This window comes from Meleagris gallopavo, chromosome 1, assembly GCF_905368555.1.
Source record: "Meleagris gallopavo chromosome 1, MGAL_WU_HG_1.1, whole genome shotgun sequence".
NCBI lineage: Eukaryota > Metazoa > Chordata > Aves > Galliformes > Phasianidae > Meleagris > Meleagris gallopavo.
This window is the reverse complement of record NC_139404.1, coordinates 2544750-2567345: the sequence shown is the minus strand read 5'-3', so window position 1 is coordinate 2567345 and position 22596 is coordinate 2544750. Positions and strand designations below refer to the sequence as shown.

The following is a 22596-nucleotide window of genomic DNA, read 5'->3' as shown; positions in this document are numbered from 1 at the left end:
GGGGCAATTACCAACTTGAAACACCTCCAGGTTAACGAATCCATGCTGTGGCAGACAGCACCCTGATGGTGTACTGATATAACCTCCACTTTCAGATCTTTCATCAACTTCAACTCCAAGTGTCTGCCAAAGAAAAACGATGCCAGGATATACAAGATGCAGTGCAGAACCGATTCAGGTACCTGGGAATATATTTCAGTGGGATATTTAGAATCATAAAATGGTTTGAGTTGGAAGGGACCCTTAAAGGTCATCTATTCCAACTCCCCTAAAATGAACAGGGACATCTACAGCTAGATCAAGTTCCTCTGAGTCTATCCAGCTTGACACTGAATGTCTCCAGAGACAGGGCACCACCAAACCTGTTCCAGTGCCTCACTCCCTCTGTTTGGATATTTTAAGTTAAGGGATATTTCAAGAGCCCTAGAAACTGATACAGGCAGGGAAGGGGGACAGCACCTCCAGAAGCAATGCAGTCTGTCAAATTCAGACAGCACAACCACTCCTGTTCATAGTGGCCTTCATATCCCAAGTACCATACATCATCGCTATGTCAGCCAAACCTCTCTTTTGCACACAAAAATGCTGGCAGTACTACTCCAAATCTCTATATTAGCACAACAAGTTATGCAGCTGGGCTGAAAGTCAGATCACTGAGCTGTGTGGTCACTGAGGTTCCTTCACTCCCAGTTGGGAACTGTGTCTGTGCTCGGGAAGAGTGGATGGGACCTAAAGAGCAGAAAATGTGGCTGTAAAAGGAAGCTGAGCTTTTCTGCAGTCCCTAAACTTCACTATGTGGGCTGAGAGGATGCAGAATCGTGTGGATGAGGATAAAGAAAGGAATATGATCTCTGCAGCTCTCAGCTTGCCGCTTCCCATGAGCTTTAAAAAATTCACTTAAAATTTTTCACACCCCCAATAAAAGAGATTATTGAGTGTGGAGACTCTGCTTTTGAAACTACCATGGTCTATTGGGTAAATAAGCATTTAGGGATTTTTCAAAAGTGAAGTATTGATCAAATAAGCTGCTAGAGCTCTTCTGTAAGAACATATTCCAGCTGCAAAGCTGTGTTACGCACCTGAAACACAGCTGCACTGACTTCCCCTGGGGACTAAAAGTCACAGGAAAATCTTGAGTGAAAAGGTTTTCTCTGTATAAAATGAAAAGGTTTTGTCTGTACAGAGTGAAAAGAGTTTATCTAGATAGGCAAAAAGTCACCTTTGAGAGAGAAGTGCATTTTGTCCTAAAGGACATTGGATTTCCATGATCAGCTAAAGGCTGTTACATCACAAATTCCATCAACAGCAGTATTAATAGAGGTGTAAGAAGAGAGTGGAGCTCTATCCTTTATATGCCTCTGTAACCCTGACCATCCTTGCCATAACTTGTATTTCTCCCAGGTGTCTCCATCTAATAGAGATACCTAACAAGGAGACATTCCCCACATTCATCTTGCACGTTCATCTTCACCAGGCCACAAAATCTACCCTGCAGGACTCTGGTAAAGTCTCCACTGCAAACATCATCGCTGTCACATTCCACTTTGAAGGGTGTAGGAACACTTGCTGACTTGTCCTCTCTTTCACATGCTTGACCCATTCATTCACATCCCCCAGTACTTGTTGGCAACAGAATGGTTAAATCTGAGCTCAGATGGAGCATTTCTGGCAGCTGCCAGGCACTCCTTATTCCTATCACTGATGCACACCAGCACCTTGCCGGATAGAGTCCAGCTGCCTCCCTCATGTCGGCACCACCAGACATTCCCTTAATTACTATAATTATTATTTTGTTCCACAGTCAAAATTATCATTTGGGCTGCAAAGTGCCACGTGCACCAGCAGCGCTATACAAATGAAACAACAATGCTGCTTTGCATGCAGGCGACACCTCCCAGAGATCCCAGAGCTGCTTAAAAGCATTAATTAATCCTCACCACGGTCCCACAAAGGTAAGCTAAGCGTTGTGATGAACAACTTGCATGTGTTGTTGGTCTTCAGCACAGGGAAATTGCTCTGTTGGATATGAGAGTTGTGCCAGGGGAGGTTGAGGTTGGATATTAAGAAAAATTTCTTCTCTGAAACAGTGGTGAGGCATTAGAACAGGCTGCTCAGGGAGGTGATGGAGTCACCATCCCTGGAGGTGTTCAAGAAAATGTGGCACTGAGGGACATGGTTAGTGGGCATGGTGGGGATGGGTTGACAGTTGGACTGGATGATCTTAGTGGTTTTTTCCAACCTTAATGATTTTATGATTCTATGAGTGACCTTGGTTTGCTCATCAAATAATGAAGAGCCGAGGGCTGCGCATCTGCATCAGGGAGAATTGAGTTGTGTCTGGTTTTATCATCTGATGGAAAATGAAAGCAAGGGAGCCCGGTTGTCACTTTAAACAACAAAATACAGCACTCGAGTTCTGCAAACCAAAATCGCCCACTTGCTGCCTCTATCTGTGCAGATCTCAGTGCTCGAGGAATGCAGATCGCTTGTGTCAGCCTCTGTATAATTCACTCAAGCCTTTTGCTTCCAACTCTTTGCATCTGAAAGCCGGGCTGTGCAGTGGATGGCCCTCCGAAGCAGGGATGCCATGACAATTACAGCCCTTTGTTTCTTGGCGCCGGATCCCGACCAATAGCCCCGACCCACTGATAAGTGCTGGGTCATTCCCTCATTAGGAGCAACACGTTTTTATTATTCCCTTCTGCATATTCCCTCGCTCTGCCTCTCCCACTCTCTGAATAGGCGCCTGGCTAATATCACTTGTTTACAGAATAAATCAGCTGAACAAATCCTATTATATTTTGGAACAGTGACAATGATGGGGTAATGACATTGAAACAGGGAAAATGCGATGTTGTTCCTACTGATCTAATGTCACCCACATGTTCTATCAGCAATGCCAGCTCTGGTAATGCATGGAGGAAACAGAAGTCCTTCTGTTTGCCCACAGCATTACCACTTTGATGCACATATACCTGGGTGTCCCACCTTTCCTGTGTTTCAGGCACTTCTGTAACTACTTTAACTATTAAACAGGCTACCCAGGGCGATGGTGGAGTCACCGTCATTAGAAGTGTTCAAGACAAGGGTTCCCCACCAAGGTGTATGGTTTGGAGGGCATGGTGGTGATGGGTTGATGGCCGGACTGGATGATCTTAGTGGTCTTTTCCAACCTTTGTGATTCTGTGATTCTATAATGCAGCATCTCACACACACTCAGAAAAATCACAGTGTACTCTCAGGAAGGGTCAGTGTGAGAGCATTCTTTCCCTACAGGAGAGGGATACAACAAAGGTCTGTGTTTCAGCAAGCACAGTGAGGTGATGCTCCTCCACTTCTTGATTTACATCTGTGCAGAGGAGCAGTTCTGAAGAGGATGGTTCATACATAGATGAGTACATGACACCCAAATCTCCAACTCCAGCCTCACTCTGGGCACACAGAATCAAAAAATAAGGTTGGAAAAGGCCACTAAGATAATTTAGTCCAACCATCAACCCATCACCGCCATGCCCACTAAGCATGTCCCTCTGTGTTACATTTGCCATTTTCCTGAACACCTTCAGGGACAGTGACTCCATCACCTCCCTGGACAGCCTGTGCCAGTGCCCCACCACTCCTTCTGAGAAGAAACTTTTCCTAATAGCCAACCTGCATCCCCTATCCTCACATCTTGCTCGTACCTACATGGTGGAAAAGTGCAGCATCTGTATTTATGCTGACTGATATATTGGGAATACATTACAATTCAGGTAAAAGTGGAAATATGCTTATTTCAGGAACAAAAATAATGCCTTATGTTATATATGTGTTGAAATAGAAAACCAAGACAGACATGTGCATCAGGCTGTTCCCAGAGGCTAAACATCTTCACTGATTCCCTCAGCACGAAGACAGACCCTGCACTGTTTTTCACCCCGACAACTCCACTTGCATCACGCAAGGAAGAAAGGGTCTGTGCAGGATTTGTCCCAAAAGCAATGCTGAATCCAGCAAGCCATGACCCCCTCCTCAACAGAACGGGTATTGTACAAACCCCAGCTGCCCCCAGTCCGGAGGTGCTTTAAATAGCCTCGGTGTCATGCAGGGAGCCGAAATCACTTTGCTTCTGGCTCATGCAGGATTTTTCTGGGTTTTGCATGCAGCTTCTTTCTTTTTCTTTTCCTTTTTTTTTTTCTTTTTAACGTTGTGTAAGCATTCCCCTCGGCCTGGAAGGCAATCTCCTGGCGAGGCAATCCGAGGTCAGGGCTGTGATCACCCGGCATGGAAGCGAAGGCAAAGAGATCATCTGGAGCACTCTGAAAATGCAAGGCTGAGCCACATGTGACCGCAGGGCTCAACCGCAGAGAAAAACAGCCTGGGTCGCTGGCAGGGAAAGCAGCAAAGATCACTTCCCAGAAATAAAAATAATCGTCCATGTGGCAAGGAGCATGAAGCAGCAACGTGGAAGCCAGCACTTCGCTCTCCTGTGATAGCATCTGTGTGGAGTCCAGCAGGGGCAAGAGATGATGCTGAGGGATGCTGAGAGATGCTGAGTGATGCTGAGCTGTGCAGGCAGAGTCCAGAGCTGGGATGATAGTGGGGGAGGGAGCAGTGCCTGAAATATCTCAGACACAACAGCGAGTCAGCAGCCTTGGGCCCTGCTCCGTCTTCAATGAACATTTTGTGTGAGCAGGGTCAGGCAGACGTGAGGATCCTAGAGAGAACAGCACAGCGTGCACGGGGCTGGCACCCGGCCACTTAAAGGCATAGGGTTTCCTCTGATGCGTGGGAAGAAGTAGTTCCATGCAGGATGTTGTCAGGTGGTTTTTTTGTTTGTTTGTTTGTTTTTTGTGTGTATGTGTGTGTGTTTTTTTTTCAGAGGTTTCTCAAATAATTACAGCACAAATAATGAGTGTTCTGGAAGGAGGGCAAATAATTACAGCCAGCATTATTTCTGATCTGGAGGTATCCTTTCAAGGGTATGGTTTAGAGGGCATGATGGTAGACATCTAGACTGGATGATCTGAGTGGTACTGAGGGACATACTTATTGCCTCAAAAATAATCATCCTCTGCTTGCTGTTAGGCCCTGATTTACAACTCTTAAGTGCAAGCTTCTGTTTATGCAAATGCTTAAGACTTTTTGTTCCTCTCTCCCACGGAGCTGCCAAAATTGGGAAAAAAGACCAGAACCAACAAAAAGTGAAGATGATCCCATGTAATGCCTACAAAGCCTCTGCAAATGAGTTTTGATCAGATTTCAGTATCATAGAATCATAGAATTGTTTGAGTTGGAATGGGCCTTTGAAGGTCATCCAGTCCAACCCCCTGCAATGAACAGGGCCATTTATATCTAGGTTAGGCATACGCACATCCACCTGCTGATGGGCACAGGCTTTGGAGATGTCCAGGAGTCAGGATGTTGGCAACAGCTACATCCAGGCCTTAAACACCATGCTTGCTAGACAAGAACTACTGCTAATCATCTAATGATCACATCACAGTGGAAAAGATGGGGAGACTTTCCTAATTCCAGCTACAGAGGGGCCAAGACCTTGCTCAGTCTCAGAGAGTAGAGGTCTGAATTCAGTTGCTCCCTATTAATCTGAAGAGCATGGCCTCAGCCATCTCTGGTGACTTCCACTACTGTCAATATTCATGAGAAGTAACAGCCACATCACTGTAGACAAGCTCCTTGCTCTGCTTTTGCTCGAGCTACCTCATATAGCATGACAATATGACATTTTTCTCCAATGATGTGCCTTTCACTCCCAGAGCACTGCTTTATAGAGGAGGCAACAACTGGGCCCTGGAAAGAGATGGGGGAATGAGGAGAGGCAAGGTTCATGGGGAGATTTTCAAATGACAGCTCAGCTGCAGAAATCCTAAGCCAGCTCCTTAACCCTTGTCCAGGTTGCATCCCCACTAACCCCTTCATCCCCTCCAGCTCCCACCAATGGCAGAGATTGCTGGTTAACTATTACCAAAATTTTTGGGTTCAGTGAGTCCCTCCAGCAACACACTTCACAAATACACTACCATCCAACACAAACTGATGTGGCCAATTAAACAAATACAGAGCACACAGTAAAAAGCTTGTTTGCTCCATCTCGGAATATCCAGTAGGCACTGCCAGAGAGGAAATTCTGTATTTCTGAGACCGCTACTTCTATACAGGCTGCACTCTGACTTTTTTTGGGGGTGCTCTTGCTCTTGCTTACATCTCCAGAGGAAGAAGAGGAAAGCACCATTAAATGTTGACCAAGAATGGTCTTCAGCTGATCACGAGCTCTTTAGATGAGAAACTTAAGTGTATGTAATTTGGGCTAAAAGTTTATCTGCAAAGTTTTTCTGCATGGTATATCCATGCAGAACAAAAAACCCTATTGTATGAGCACCAGCAGCAGTGACCTCATACAGATTTACTTAGGATAGCCCTGCTGGCAAGCAGTGACATGATGAGGCCTCATGAAACCGATAGCTTGTTCCTGTGACTGTGAGTCATTCCCCAGGGAAAGTGGCAGGCTCATGTACTGGACAGAGCCGCCAGGAGAAACCAGCATGCTCTCAAAATGTCAAGGCATCAACAGTGCATGGACCTCCATCCACGTGCTCCTCTCCCCTAGTACTAAGCAAGAGTTAACACTGCCTTTCACTCCAACCTTTCCCTATTATAGGAATGACAATTCCAAGTTTTTTGATTGATTAAAGTGATACTTTTCTTTGAAGCAGCCTTTTATTTTTCTTTTCAGCGAGTCATTTTTAAATGATTGTAATAAAGATTTATTCCATCTTCTTGCAGCAGTTGAGAATATTGGGTGCAACACAAGGATTCAGAAGTTCCTGAGCTGCAACCTAGCTGCAGGTCATGTTTTACTGTGCCTTAACTCCTGTAAAACAGAAGTAAAGCTTCTCCCCATCTTAGTGTTGTTGAAGAGGAAAATAATGAAATTGTTTGTTTGGACAAAAATATTGGAAGTTTTTTTATAGGAAAATTATGGCCTCATCATCAATGGTTGTCTCACCAAGAGTCAAATTGTCTTTGTTTTACACCAAGCTAGAAAAAGCCTTTTTTAATCTGATGGTATGGAGCAGTAGAGAGCCTAAATGTATGGATCAGTCTCAAGGGCGAAGCAGCATTCATCCTGGGGTGAGGTGCTCATTCTGATAACACAAATCTCCTGGGCACCCAAAAGCCAGTGCAGACACATCTGACAGCCATACACGGAGAACAGTGTTGAGATTAATCAGCAGTATGCACTCTACGACCTCTTTCCATATCCGTATGAACCTCATGTGTAAAGCTTGGTGGGCATGAAGCACCTGGGATGGGCAAGGGTTAATAAGTAAATCAGGAGTGAGTAGGAGAGTAATGTCAACATGAGGAGCATATATGTATGGAGGAGACAGAGGACAAATGGGGAACAAGGCAATGGTGACTATTCTAGGTGAATTACTGACTTAGATGTGGCTTGGATTATCAGAAGCAGAAGCTTTTGTAGCTGAGTTACTTGTCAGACAGTGACTCCAGTTCCAAATGCCTCACCTTGCCTGCCTTCTATTAACAAAGCATTGGAAAAATATTGCCCAAGTCTTTACACAAAGCCTTTTGTTGGCTGGTCAACTTCAAAAAACATTTCTTTTCTCCCCCATCCAACAACATTGCCATGAAAAACAGGAAGAGATTGAATGCAGTTCTTTAAACAATCAAACTCCATTTCCTGCCAAAAGGAAAAGAAAATACCGGCAAAAGGCAGAAGGCAGGCGATACTTGGGGACAGACATTCTGATTATCTCAGATAGATATTCGCACTGTGTATCCGGTAAAAGCTGCAGTAGTGGAAGTGACACCTTTTCATTTCAGGGAATGCAGATTGTTAGGCTGCAGAGCAGCAGGTGATGCTGTGAGGCAGATCAGGCTGGGATCAAGGTTGCAATCAGCTTTTAAGCTAACATTTAGGATTGTACGCTAACAATGCACTCTGTGTGAGTGTGTTGCTGCCATGGGGGTTGGAACGAGATGATTTTCAAGGTCCCCTCCAACCTAAGCTATTCTGTGACCCTATGAGAATTTATTGCAAGCCAAGGCTCCACCAAGGATCCCTGTTCTTCTCACATCTCCCCAGCAGGCCGTGGCACATTCACAGTTCTCTAGGGGCAGTCTCCAGTATCTTCCTCTTCTTCATTCATCCTTGCATGTCCCACATGGCAGTTCATCTGCTTGTTCCCTAAGGCTCAACTTCTGCACATCTCAGTAATGTAATTTCCACTGGGCTTCAAAATGTGCCCGCTGGTAATCTTATTTCATAATACAGAAAAACAACAAATCTACCAATGATCAAAACCAGTACTGAAATGACCCATTCCCAGCTCTATCCTCCTCTCAAGCTGCCTCTTTTTCAAAAAAAATTTGGTATGTTGATACAGCATGATGCGTATTTAAATCACTGTCTTTTTTATCCAACATGAAGATCATTTTCTGGTTAAAAAAAACAAACATCCTTTTCACTCTAGAGCAGCCCTTCCATCTGCCAATACTCTGCACATCTATACAGCCTCTCTCTCTGCTCCACAGAATCATAGAATCATTAAGACTGGAAAGACCACTGATCAATCCATCAACAAATGTCTATGATCACTCTAAACTCAGTGCCACATCTACCCTCTTCCTGAACACCTCCAGAGTTTGTGACTCCACCTCCTTGGGCAGCCTATTCCAATACCCCACCACTCTTTCGTCAGAAACTTTCTGAATTTAGACTAATGCACCACAAAAGTGGTGGCATTTTGGTGGCACACATCATTCTTTGTAGATACTCAAAGGAAACAAAGGTGCTCTCTAAGGCTATGTACGTTATAATGGCTTCAGTATGAGGAAATAAGATTAGAAGTGAGGGAAAGCTTCCTAGCAGCAGAGATAGATCATGTAGGGAGAGAGGGGAGCCTGCCTCACTGGAGGTTAAGAACAGGTGAGACAAACATCTGTCAGAAATGTTATAAGTAAAGCAGGAGGGCAAATCAGATGACCTCATAAGATTCTTTTTTTTTTCACAGTCTCATTTTTCTCTGATTATATGAATTTCTAAGCATTCGGGGTCAGGAGTACTGTTTAAATATAAGTTATTATTCTGCATTTGCAAGGTACAGAGAGGAGAACCAGAGATATTACCTGCAACTATTCATCACCAGGGTGAATTTGCAAATCAACTGCCCAGACATAAAAATCCATCTTTTTTTCCTGATATATGCTGAAGTTTAAGAGGAGGACAGCTATAACACAGGAGAGGAACGTACATCAAGGATTGTCCATTCATCTCTGGTCTTTCCCAGGCCAGATTTGACCAAGGTGCAAAGACAGTGTGATGAGCCCAACTCCAGGGTCCAAGAGTAAGTATCTCAAGGAAAGGCTGGTGTATGTCTTCTTACAGTGTTTCTCTGCGATGCTCAGTGGAGGTTTCCCACAGCTTCTCTTTACCCATCTGCTCACTGAGTAGCATATCAGCTGTATCTGTAGGATTTTGGCTGCTGGATGCAGGGCAGCAGAGCTGAACTTCAAGTCCAGCCTTGACCATGGGCAAGTTAGGCTTCTATCCTGCACTAGCAGAAACACATTTGATACCCAAATTTAAAAAAAAAAAATAATAATAATAATAAAAACATATGAAAACTTATGCTGGTAGCTTTATAATTGGTTTTATAGCTGTTCCAATCCACTTGCGAAAAGGCAGAGCAGCAGTGCTGGTGGACTGCTGGCAAGCAGGACATCCATCAGCAACAGAGATGAGGCCCTCACGGACATATGTCCAGGCTCCAAAATACTTCACCGACCATCAAATATTTTCCAAGCTTAGCAGCTGGACTCTGCAGCCCTTACAGCAGCCAAGTCACTAATACCTCTTCCCTCGGGCAACACAGCTGATCTCAGGCAGGGCTTGCCAGCAGCTCTAAGTAGACTCATTAAAGGAGAGCACAGCCCACTTAGTTACACTTTTCAGACTCTTATTTTCTCTTCAAGGATCTCCCGGCTCTTTTTCCAGATGGGATGCATTAGCATCTCTGATTCACAGTCACAAAGATGCTCTTACAGTTTTCCCTGCTGTGCCACACAGACCCCAATTTGTTGTCCTCTCCCCAGTCTCTGCAGTCCTGTCCCTCCAAATTTGCTCTAATATATCCCAGACTCATCCCAAGGGACAATGTTGGCCTTTTTTCCCCTTTCTAAAGCCACAGAAGACAGGTGATTGAGGGATTTCAAAACTGTTGGTTTGAGAGGTCCTGTGCTGCAAGCATTAGTATGGAGCACAAGCGGAGCAGATTTGCAAATATATGGAGAGGCTTAACAGCCTGGGAAAGTAACTCCAGTGGGAAACTCCAGCTTAAATCTAAAGGCAGCTTTTTGAATGAGTGGAGGCCTTGAGGCTAAACAAACAAACAAACAAACAAAAGAAAAAAAAAATCAAAGCCAGATTCAGGCACAGTCTTTCTCCCTGTGAAGCCATAGGGGGTTTGCTGCTGGCAGAGGTCTAGACAGAAGGGATCCCACCAAACCAAAGGGTTTGTCCCTCCTCAACTTCAGTGTAGGACTGTGAGAGCAGTGCAAGGTCGCACAACACTGTGCTTATGCAAAGGAAAATTAGGACAGGGTAAGGCAGGATCTGTCTCCCTGCAATGAATGATATTTCCATCTGCATTCCTCTTACTGTGCCCTTGTCCTGCAAAGGAACAACAGCAGGGATTCCCCAGCAAAGGATGCTTGAGTACAAAGGAAAGCATGAGCAATCCCATATACTGAGCCCTGACTCTGCTATGAGATTATGGGGCAGGAAAGCGCTCTGGTGTTTCTCCATATTCCCTTTGCTCAGACTTGAACTTGCCTCTTACTTGAAAGAACTAATTAAGGATGGAAATCAAAGCCCAGAGAGGCAGCTATTACAGCAGCTGGGGTGCAGTGCCAACTATAATGCTGATTTCTGTGCATGGTATCAAAGCCAGTCATATATTGGTGGGGCTGAGGCATATTTCCGCAATGACACTTTAGAGAACTGGTGGAATAAACTAAGAGAATTTCTTAAGACTGTTTGTAGGTCAGGTAGACCAACCTCTTCCTCTGTCCTGCCCTTAAATGTTGTAGCATTTAATCCTTGATCTGTAGCCAGGCCTTAATTTTTTCAGTGCACAGACAGTGCAGAGCTGGCTTGAAGGAGGAAGACAAGGGACTTTGATGGTTAATGATCAGCGCTACTCAGCCCTAGAATAAATGAAGTACTGGCTTCACAAAGCTCCCAGAAAAAATCCTGCCTCAACTCCTGCCTAGGGAGATAAAATTCCACCATCAGACACAAAAATAAGCACAAGCAGTTGAGGTTATCTAAGTCTTATTTTGGTTTAGGCTTGAGCCAATACTGCAGAAGGGAGCGTGATTTCACCCCTAATGAATTTCACTGTGAAATAACAAGAGCAGGACAATCCTTCCCAAAGATTTCAAGGCCTATTGGCTTATTCCATCAACAAACATAAAATTCCTGGGAAGGTCAGAAAGTGATGCCTTCCTCAACTTGACCACGAGTAAACTGGGGCATGGGCTGGTTAGATTAGATGATGTCAGAGCCAAGACTGGGAAGAGGCAGGCTCAGTTCTTCACTCCCTACTGAAACCACTGAGGCACACTTTAAACTCTGCAATAACGTGAGGAAGTCAAATGTGGTTGTTTAAAGGCTAGACTTACCGCACTGCTACAGGGAATGTCCTTGACTTTGAGCCAGGCCAGATCTAATGTCCCCTCTCCCCTGTAGCAGGACTGCAGCCTGTCCTTGATGCGATCGTTGATTTCTTTCAGGACAAAGATGCAAAGAGCAGATTCATCCAAGGACTTCATCTTCCTTTTCTGCCCCTTAGAGAAGACTGTGAAGAGGATATCATCCTCAGGACCAACACCCAAAGACCTTGCTAAAATGGCTCCAGCCTTGGACAAGTAGGCTGCCTGGAGCAACCGGTATTCCACCCCGTTCTTCTCACAGCCAATGGGCACCTCAACGTAGGAGTTAAAAGCTGTGTCCTCTTTGCACAACCGGACCAACTTAGAGGTATAAACTTGTTCTTTGGTGGTGGAACCAGGTGGAGAGATCATCTCAGGCTGCAAAGTTAGGAAATAAACAAAGTTACCGCTGCTGAAGCCATAGATGTAATAGATATCAAAATCAGGGATGATGGTGAAGGTGTCTGAGGGGATTTTGATCATAGATGCCACAAACTCATCATGGAAAACGTATGCAAACATCCCATCTGCCTCAGAGTTCTTGGTAAGCTTTCTGCTAGAGATAGTGGGGAAATATTCAGGTTTGCCATCCACAGCAGTGGCAATGAACAACTTGTCATCCATGTTGCTGTAAGAAACAATGACTCCAAAAACAGAGCCACTCTCATTCACGCCGGAGAGGTAATGCTCCTTCTTGTGGAAGGGTTCTCCCAGCTTGAAGAGGTCATCCAGCCTCAAAAGCTTACAGATGCCCTGGTAAAGACTCCCACAGGCTATCAATCGATTCTCCTTGTAGTCTATGAGGAGCATTTTGTTGATGTTGTTAGTGGGTGTCAAGGGTTCATTGCAGGTTTGGACTATCCTGGGAGGATAACATTTGGGATTATCATCATCAGGACCGGTCTGGTGGGTCACCAGGACCTTCAGGTCACTGGAGAGTTTATAGATCCTGTTGACAGCTCCCAGGTAAATATGCCCAGTCCTTTCATCAACCACTAAGTGGTTGAAGTTCCCCTCCGTTTGGTCTCCAGTGAAGGTGATGAAGGGCCTCTTTGGGTGGGGAGGCTGCTGCCTCCCAAGAGGTGACACTGTGGCAGATAACAGGAGGTGAGAAACCAGGCAAGTCCACTTCCACATGGCTGGTGACATATTTAGAAAGGTTTGTATTCCCAAGGGAATGAGGATTCGAAGCAGTAAGTGTCTTCAAAACACCAATTCCCTGGCAGATTTTGTCCTACAAGCAAAGAGAAAAGAAAACAAAAGTATGTTACTATGGAGTATTTCTTCCTCCTCCCTCCTTCACAACCATGCCATCATCAGAGCATATTTAATTGCTAATCCTCCTTTTCTCGACTCAGAGCTCTCTACTTAAAACCAGCACAAAGGGAGTCCTCCTGAAAGAGAAGATGCTGGTAGAAAGAGCAGAAATCACATAGCAGAATAATAAATCAGTGCCCTTTTAACCTTTACTACACACACATGTGCCCCATGGTACAGCACAAAAACTCACTGGAAGCCAGAATAGTGCAGAAGCATCAAGCAATATTACTGTTTGCACTGCCAGCTTTGACCCAACTGTGTATTTGTTAAGACAGGACAGGAGAAGGATTATTATTTTGTTCTTCCAGATGAGGGAATGAAGTCTAGAGAAGGTCAGGGACCTGTCTGCAGGGATAAGCCCAGATGGCTGCTGAGCTGTCTTGTGACTCTTCAAGTTTGCCAGGAAGAAGCCAGCTCTGGTCTGACATTAATATCCTTTCAGGGAGACGCCGGTCCTGAGCAGGACTGTTTGAAAAAGCTCTCTGTGGCTTCCAGATCAAAGCTCCCTCATGCCAGTCCAGCTTGGGGTACAGATGTAGGAGTTGTGGTGTGCCAAACTTCAGAGCAACATCTAAAAGGGGCACACTGCCAAGCACAAAGCAAACTGGGCACCATGTCTTCTCCCTCATAGAATCATACAATCATAGAATGGCTTGGATTGGAAGGGACCTCAAGGATCATGAATCTCCAACTCCCCTGCCACATGCAGGGCCACAAAACTCCACATCCACAACCTCTCTGGGCAGCCTGTTCCAGCACCTCTCCACTCTCTTGGTAAAGAACTTTCCCCAGACATCCAACCTAAATCTTTCTTCCTTCCTTCAACTTAAAACCATTTCCCCTTGTCCTGCTATTATCTACCCTTTCCAAGAGTTGGCTCCCCTCCTGTTTATAGACTCCCTTTTGGTACTGGAAGACTGCAATGAGGTCAACCCGCAGCCTTTATTTCTCCAGGCTGAACAATTCCAGCTCCCTCAGCCCTCCCCTGGTCTTTACCATGGTGCTGCTCTTCGCTCCCTGCAAAGCCGAGACAACCTTGTCTAAATAAAAGATACCGTTCTGTGGGGCATTTCAGAGGGCTGAAAAGAAAGGGCCTGCCCAATTATTAGCAGTAATAAAGTCTAAAGGCCCATGATGTACAAAAGCTGACAACCCAGAGACTGGCCTGGTGATTCTCCCCCAAAAATGAAGGGGTTTTCTTGCACTACTCAGTCACTTTAAATCTCCCAGCTTTTAACCAGAGTTGATGTGAGCCATAGGGGATTTCACCACATCCCTACTTTGAGCTGTGGAAATACATCCTCTCATTCAAAACACTCATCTGCTCCCCGCTCCTCTTCCTTTTCAAGGTTGATTCTATACCAAGAGAAGCTTTCAGAGAATCACAGAATCACTAAAGTTGGAAAAGACCTGTAAGATCTCTAAATTCAACCATCAATCCATCCCCACCATGCCCACTAACCATGTCCCTCAGTGCCACATCTACCCACTCTTTGAACATCTCCAGGGATGATGACTCCATCAGTTCCCTGGGCAGACTGTGCCAATACCTCACCACTCTTTCTGAGAATAAATTTTTCCTAATATCCAACTTGAATGGACTCCCCCTGGCACAACTTGAGGCGCATGGAAGATGGATTCTCAATACCTTGAGTCTTGCCAGCCAAACTTTTTGCTGATTGCTGATTACACAACCCTTGTTACAGGTGGCCAGGCCAAGGCACACTGGTCTTACCCCTTTCCCTCTTTAACATCCAGGTCAGAATTTCACAAAATTCTTGTTGCCTATTAAAAGTGAAACAAATCAAATCCTAGCTTCAAATATCCTTGTGATTTGAATGCACTTCTGTAGACCACTATCCTATCACTTCTCACAGAGTGCCTTTGCTGGAGTGAGGGGTGTAATTTGCTGAGTAAAGGTGACAACAGCCAGCAAGGAGGAGGCAAGGGAAAGATTGCTGTTCGCAAATCCCAGCAGGGAGGAAGATGTGGCAGTGATACAGGGCTGGGATTCACAGCTTTTTCAAATGTGTGCCAGAGGAATGGAAAATTTTACTTCAACAAATAACAAAAAGAAAAAAAAAACTGTCTTCTTTTGACCTGTAAACTGATTAGATCTGATAGTGGAAAGGGTACGTCTGGGCTTCTAGAGCATCCACCACTTTTATGCCACCCCAAATATTTCAGACTTCTCACAGCAGCCAGAATTTCAAAGCAGCTGCATGATCCCCTTCACCTCCCTCTGCCCTCCCTACCACATCAGCCACAGGCGCTGGTTGGAGGACGGACAAAGGTCATTTCACATTTACTTTAGGCATGTTTACCCTGTTCTGCTTTGCCTTTCTGGTCAAGCAAATATTTAATAAAATCAAGATGATACTGCAGAGTTGGCAAGACTGTCCTGTGAGTTAGCGAGGATTCACTCTGCAGGGATGGACAGGCCGGTCATGTCGGCTTTTAATAACCTTTATTATGATAGATAGAGAGGCGATGGGATGAGCACTTCCTGCATAGGCATTCCCCTTTCAAAAGAGGCCATCCTTGAGAGAGCAGCAGAAGAGAGAAGCTGTCCCTGTTTGAATCCTGTGTTCAGAATCATCACATGGTGACCCTGAACATTGGCGCCCGTCACTTCTGAGCTATGATCCATATTTCTAGCAGATACTGCTTTGATCGGGCACTAGACAGATGTAGGAAGAAATTACTCTTTTGAAGTACAAAAAAGATATCTATTTTACTCCTGTATTTTACTATATTTTACTCCTCTTAGACCAACTGAGTCAGCACAGCTGCAAGATAGGGAAATGGGAACTGCTATTATCTATGCTGGATATTAGGAAACATTTCTTCTCAGGAGTGGTGAGGCATTGACACAGGCTGCCCAGGGAAGTGGTGGAGTCACCATCCCTGGAGGTGTTCAAGAAAAGGGCAGATGTGGGACTGAGAAATATGGTTTACTGGGCATGGTGGAGTGGGTTGACAGTTGGACTGGATGATCTTTGCCAACCTTAATAATTCTGTATTTCTATGACTCCAAGACTGAAGATGCACATAAAAGCCCCTCAACATGAGCTGTCTGCCCAAGGATTATTACAGACCTGAGTTGAAACAACAGCAGGAAGTGCCCCTTTAAAATAAACAGTTAACCCAACGTAAGAGGAGATGCACTCCAGATGTGAAATCTTCAAGGCCCAAGCAAATGGGAACTGTGATTGAGTTTGAGAAGTGTCTGTGACTTACAGAGGAAGGGGGGAAACATTCCTGCAGGGAATGACAGCAAATTTGGTTTGGAAACTAGAGGGGCTCCTATGAAAAACTCCAAGAAGGGTGGATGAGGAGCACCCTTTGCAGCAGTCAAGGGCACTTAAAAAACAGAGAACTTCATGGGATAAGATGTTCACCTGCAGTAGGAAAAGCCACCAAGCAAGCACAAATGCAGATTTTGGAAGAAGCAGAATGCCTACCATCTTCATTCTGCAGCCTGAGTGACCCTAGGAAGTTTAGGTTTCTCTCTGAACACTGCTGGCTCTCTCCCTGTTCACCCATCTGCTCCTGTACCCTTCATCCCAGAGTCCCAAGTAGTACTTGAGCCTCTCAGGGTTAAAATTTCTAATTTGGCTTAATTATTAAATAACAGCAGAGGGCAGAGGCAAGGAGGATTGGATGTTTAGCTTGCAGAATAGAGCAAGGTTTGCATAACCCCTCAGAGAATGCACCAAGGAAAAGGGTTTTATGCATGTCTTTTTATTATCCATGTCTGGACAGCAGGAGATCAGAGCAGTTGGGAAGACAAATACTGCAGTGCCATAGACATATGCAGTCTTTTAAGCTGCAGGATTCTAATTACATTACAAAAAAAATAAACAAAAGGCCAAACTGAACAGGCAGTGAGGTCTGGGCTTAGGCTCTGGTCTGGGTATTTCCAGAAAGAAACCCAAACCACCTCCCAAAATAACCATGTTCCCTTGGTTTTCCCCCTAGTGATATGGCCAGCAGTGCCATGACCCAGTGTGCAGAGCTCCTGTATGAGCGGATCTACGTGGCTCCTGCCACATCTTCCTCTTTGCCAACATATCCAGGATCCCTGGAAAGGTCACAGTTTCTACAGCCCCATGGATGTGTGATTGGGCTCCAATGATCCCAAGACTCTACAACATGCAGTTCTATGGGCCTTGGACAAGAAAAAAGCCCAAGGCGAAGAAGCATTTCTAACTTCTTTTAACTGGAGACCAGCATAAATCCACTCCATTGCAATTGCTGTTCCAGAGACAGTGAAGATGGAAGACGACAGCATCTTCCCATTTGGTTCTCACACACACACACAGCCCTCCTAACATCCAAGGTTGCAGAGAGGTCCAATTCACCAGGTCCCCTGCCATAGCCACCTTCTGCAGCAGGGACACTGCAAGGTCAGCAGCAGTATTTCACTAAAAGAGTTATCTAAGATAACCTGACTGCAAAGAGTTACAGAAGCAAAACTACTCTGTGTCCATCTTCAGCCAGGACCTCAGAACAAAACACACATTAGAACATAGAAGACAGCAAAAACAGCGCCAAGAGAGGAGCAAATCTGCCACTTCCTCCTCCAGAGCATGCCCAAGAAACACCACACCAGGGTCCCAGCATGTGGTGGATCAGGCTCATATGGACCCCAATGGCTTATTCAATTGGGAACACCTAGTTAGGAGGAAGCCAGCAGCAACCAGGACTACAGGGCAATGTCAACAGCACGAGCACTGCAGTTAATGAAGTCAAACATTAATCAGGCAGCTCGTTCCTGTTTGCTTTTGCTTTGCTCAGGCATGGCTATTCATTTGCTGGGACACAGGAGGCCGTGCAGATGCTGACGAGGCAGACGTCCAGCAATGGAGCCAGCACACAGCAATTCAGCACCAAGTGCAGCTACACAATCCCTTTAATCTCAGCTAAAGATTTTTTCCTGACTTCCCTTAATAAATCCTGATTACCACGGATAGATGCTTTTCTCTGGGAGCCGACACGGCAAGAAAACTCACACAGGCACGTTGTCAACAACTCCTCAACAAAGAACAGCTTCTAACTTCAGCTAAATCTTCCCTCCCTGAACACACAACCTGATGGAAAGCAAAGGCAACTCTCTCTTTGAGGGCATCCAGCACCTTTTTTTGTGTTTTTTTTTTTTTTTTTTTGGAGCTTGCCACAATGAACAGATCCCAGCGCAAGCTGCAGCTTGTCCCAAATAGAGAGATTAATTTCAGCACTGGGTCATTTGCAAGGCACTTAAGCTCCAGCAACAGAATGTGGCCTTCACTCATCACACAGATAATTCTATTCAGGCACTCACATGTTGCCCATCACCTTGTTACCTGTGCATCTGACAGAAGAGCATTAAGGGAAGGGATTAACATTTGCCATGAGTGGGATTTCTTTCTTCCTGATTTCCCATTGGAGAAAACTGCACATGGATGCTGTTTTTCCCTGCATTTCAGACTTGGTTTTCTACCAGCAAAAGCAAGTCGGATGTGTGCTCCCTTGTGCTTGGCATGGAGAGAGGAAAGGCTTGTAACATTCCTCCAGGAATTTGCTATATGGAGATTTGATGTAAGAACACATATATGCAGTGCCACAAAAACAAGAATGGAGTTTTGAGGTCATGGAAATAACCTACAAATCCGAAGAATGGGGTTAAACTCTTCTTTCTGGGGCAGATTCACCTATGAGTTCCACTGTGAGTCCCCTCCACAGTGCAGATTCTTATCTCAAAGTCTCCTAAAATTCATGGCTAGATGATCTTAGTGGTCTTTTCCAATAATAATGATTCTGTGAAAACTATTCTGAGGAGAAATCTATTAAAATTATTCCTTATCACAGCAGCTGGGGAAATGTAAACCCCCAGGCAAACAAACAGTTGTAGTGACAGCACATGAGGCCATAAATTTCAAGTAAACAGTGTCACTACACTGCCTGACATCGTTGCTCTTTGTATGAGGAATGTCTATATTAGATCACCCAGATCGGAAGTATAGAATCTCTATATTAGACCAAAGCACAGGGGAAAAAAAAAAAAAAAGAAAAAAAAAGAGTCTCTGAAGGATGCCCAAATAAAACCTTAATTTTTTCTGGACCTAGTCCAGTATCAAATGCCAAAACCCCACTTTGGTCCTCCAACATCAAGAGCCTCTGACCTTGGGTTTCTTCCCACGTCACCAGGCAGCTATTTTCTTGTTCTGTAGAACAGAGTTTCTGTTGCACTGAATGCCAGTGGGTGGATGTTTTCCCCTGCTTTGCAATCTTAGTAAGATCTGTGAGACACAATTCCTCTCTCTCAGAGTGAAGTTTTGTAATTAGCGCTGTATAAATCCATTAACAGCCAAATCTTGTAAGACAGAGACCATACTTCAGCTGTCTCCTGAAAGCTTGGCACAAAGAGGAAATCCATAATCACAGTGACTTTGTGATCAGTGGCTATTTCATTCTCCAGATCTACATGAAACAACAGCAAGGATAAAACATGGGGCTTACAGGAAAAACAAAGCCTTTAGACCTTGATCTACAGCTTGTTGGAGCACCAAGATCTGTATTTGCAGCTGGGAAAACTACTTGCAAAGAAGCCAGAAGAGAATCCTCAGTCTTCAAAGTCTGAGATTTTACTACATATTCAAAAGGCAGCTGGAGCAGAACAGCCTGAGAAACAGAGGATAAAAGCAACAGGATGAGGAAGATCAGAGATCGTACCAGGATGAAGGATAAAGTTCCATTGGATCCGTTGTGTAGAATCTGGAATCATAAACTATTCCAAGTTGGAAGGGACCCACAAGGATCACTGAGTTCAACTTCTGTCTCCACACAAAAGCACCCGAAATCCAAACCCTATGTCTGAAAGTGGTATCCAGTGTTTGATGCCGTGACCACTTCCCTGGGAAGCCTGGGATGCCTGAGCACACTTTAATGATTAACTTTTTTCTTTTCCAAAACCTTACAGTCATAAATAGGCTAAACAAACAGCAGGAACAGGAATAGAAAGAAAACATCGTCAACAGCCCTGTATAACTAGGAGGGAACAGATAAAGGAATGGTGATTTCTCTTCAGTGGCACAAGATTTGCAGCACAGGCAAGAACAGTCTCCCTTTATGCTTTATTCAGCTTAACATTTTTTCCTCTCATTTTGTGGCAGATATCCAGACTGCTTTGGAGCATCAACCACTGGCCACTCATGAGGACAGTGGGAGGAAAGATCTGACAAAGCAAATCCTTCAGCTTCTTCCCACGTGAAAGGCTAAAGACAGTTGGATCAACTCACAGCCAGATCTTGAGTCCAACACACACATTATCACTCATGGGAAGAGGCCATGCTGACTGGCATTTGCTCTTCCAAACCTAAATGAGAGCTTCAATTTACTGCAACCATTAGCAATATTTTTGTGATCATGTCCCTACAGGATGAAGATCATGAAAAAAATATATATTTGACATCTCCTTTGAATCATAAAATCGTTGAATGATTAAGGTTGGAAAAGATCTCTGAGATCATCAAGTCCAACCGTCAACCCATCTTCACCATGCTCACTAACTGTGCCTCTCCATGACACGTCTATCCTTCTCTTGAATACCTCCAGGAACCACCTCCACCAGCTCCCTGGGCAGCCTGTTCTGGTGCATAACCATTCCTTTTGAGAATAAATGTCTCCTAATTTCTAACCTGAACCTCCCCTGACTCAACTTGAGGCCATTCTGTCTCTTCCCAGTTACTTGGGAGAAGAAGTTGACCCCTACCCCACCACAACCTCTTTGCAGGTCTTCCTGGTGTGCTTAGTTCATACCTTGTGCGTATAAAAGCAATTCCTTACTCTACTTTGCTTTAAATTATTCTGTTTCTCTTGTCTCTGTGGGCATGAAAGTAGATCTTTCACAGATCTCAGAGTGCTGCCTAGTCCAGACTTCTGCCCCAAAGTTCACCAACTCCAAATTCCAGTCAATTACAAATACGAGTTGCTACAAAGCATGACGTCTTCTTTATAAATGAAAAGTTACAGAACAAAACAGTGATAAACAGATTTTAAAAAGGCATTTGATACTGTCTCCCACGACATCCTTATGACAAAGCTGAGGAAGTGTGGCATAGACGAGTGGACAGTGAGGTGGGTTGAGAACTGGCTGACTGGCAGAGCGCAGAGGGTCGTCGTTGGTGGTGCAGAGTCTGGCTGGAGACCTGTAACCAGTGGTGTCCCCCAGGGGTCTGTGCTGGGTCCGGTCTTGTTCAACATCTTCATCAATGACCTTGATGAGGGGATAGTGGCCACCCTCAGCAAGTTTGCTGATGATACAAAGTTGGGAGGATTGGCTGACACGCCTGAAGCCTGTGCTGCCATTCAGCGAGACCTGGACAGGCTGGAGAGCTGGGCAGTAAGAAACCGGATGAGGTTTAACAAAAGCAAGTGTAGGGTCTTACACCTAGAGAGGAATAATTGCATGCACTAATACAGGCTGGAGGATGAGCTGCTGGAGAGGAGCTCTGCAGAGAGGGACCTGGGCGTCCTGGTGGACGACAGGTTGGCCATGAGCCAGCAGTGTGCCCTCGTGGCCAAGAAGGCCAATGGCATTCTGGGGTGCATTAAGAAGAGCGTGTCCAGCAGGTCGAGGGAGGTGATCCTCCCCCTCTACTCTGCCCTGGTAAGGCCTCATCTGGAGTACTGTGTCCAGTTCTGGGCTCCCCAGTACAAAAAAGACAGGGATCTCTTGGAAAGAGTCCAGCGGAGGGCCACAAAGATGGCGAAGGGCCTGGAGCATCTCCCCTATGAAGAAAGGCTAAGTGAACTGGGTCTGTTTAGCCTTGAGAAAAGAAGACTGAGAGGGGACCTGATCCAGGTTTATAAATATCTGAGGTGTGGTGGCCATAGTGGTGAGGCCAGTCTCTTTTCAGTGGTACGTGGAGACAGGACGAGGGGAAACGGACATCAGCTGCAGCACAGGAAGTTTCGCACGAATGTGTGTAAGAACTTCTTCACGGTGAGGGTGACGGAGCACTGGAACAGGCTGCCCAGGGGGGTTGTGGAGTCTCCTTCTCTGAGATATTCAAGTCGCGCCTGGACGCCTACCTGTGCGACCTGGTGTAGGGAACCTGCTTTGGCAGGGGGGTTGGTCTCGATGATCTCTAGAGGTCCCTTCCAACCCCTACGATTCTGTGATTCTGTGATTCTGTGAAGACAGGCATTTTTTTCTAAATAATACAAATCTACTGCATGCTTTACTTGGTTCTCCCCAGCAAATGTATTAAAAGCTGTATAAAAGTTGTTTATAAATTGTAACTGTGCTGCCGTAAAATAACTTTTTGTTGAGTTCTAAGCAAAGCAGGGTTCAATGCAGCATCTGTGTTCAGAATTTCCCTCTGAGAAAGAATACCCAAGATCTGCCCAAATGAAAGATTTTCTCTGCAGAGGACTTCCCTCAGAGTGCTTTGGCTCAAGTTTTTTGTCCCCATTCAACTTGGAATTTTTTTGCCGATCCAAAAGGCAAACCGTGCTGAGGGAGTCCCAATGCTTGCTTTAACAGAGCTATCCAGC

General features: G+C 45.1%; 1 protein-coding gene across 2 annotated transcripts in view; it reads right to left on the bottom strand.

Annotated features, from left to right (window-relative positions):
- PLXNA4 (plexin A4) overlaps window positions 1-22596 on the bottom strand; it is a 441339-nt gene that overhangs the window by 401867 nt on the left and 16876 nt on the right. For both annotated transcript variants that reach the window (XM_085213222.1, XM_085213155.1), the window contains one exon: window positions 11707-12970. In XM_085213222.1, coding sequence (XP_085069348.1) covers window positions 11707-12885 — 1179 coding nt within the window. In that variant the 5' untranslated portion in view covers window positions 12886-12970. The remainder of the gene's footprint in view (window positions 1-11706; window positions 12971-22596) is intronic.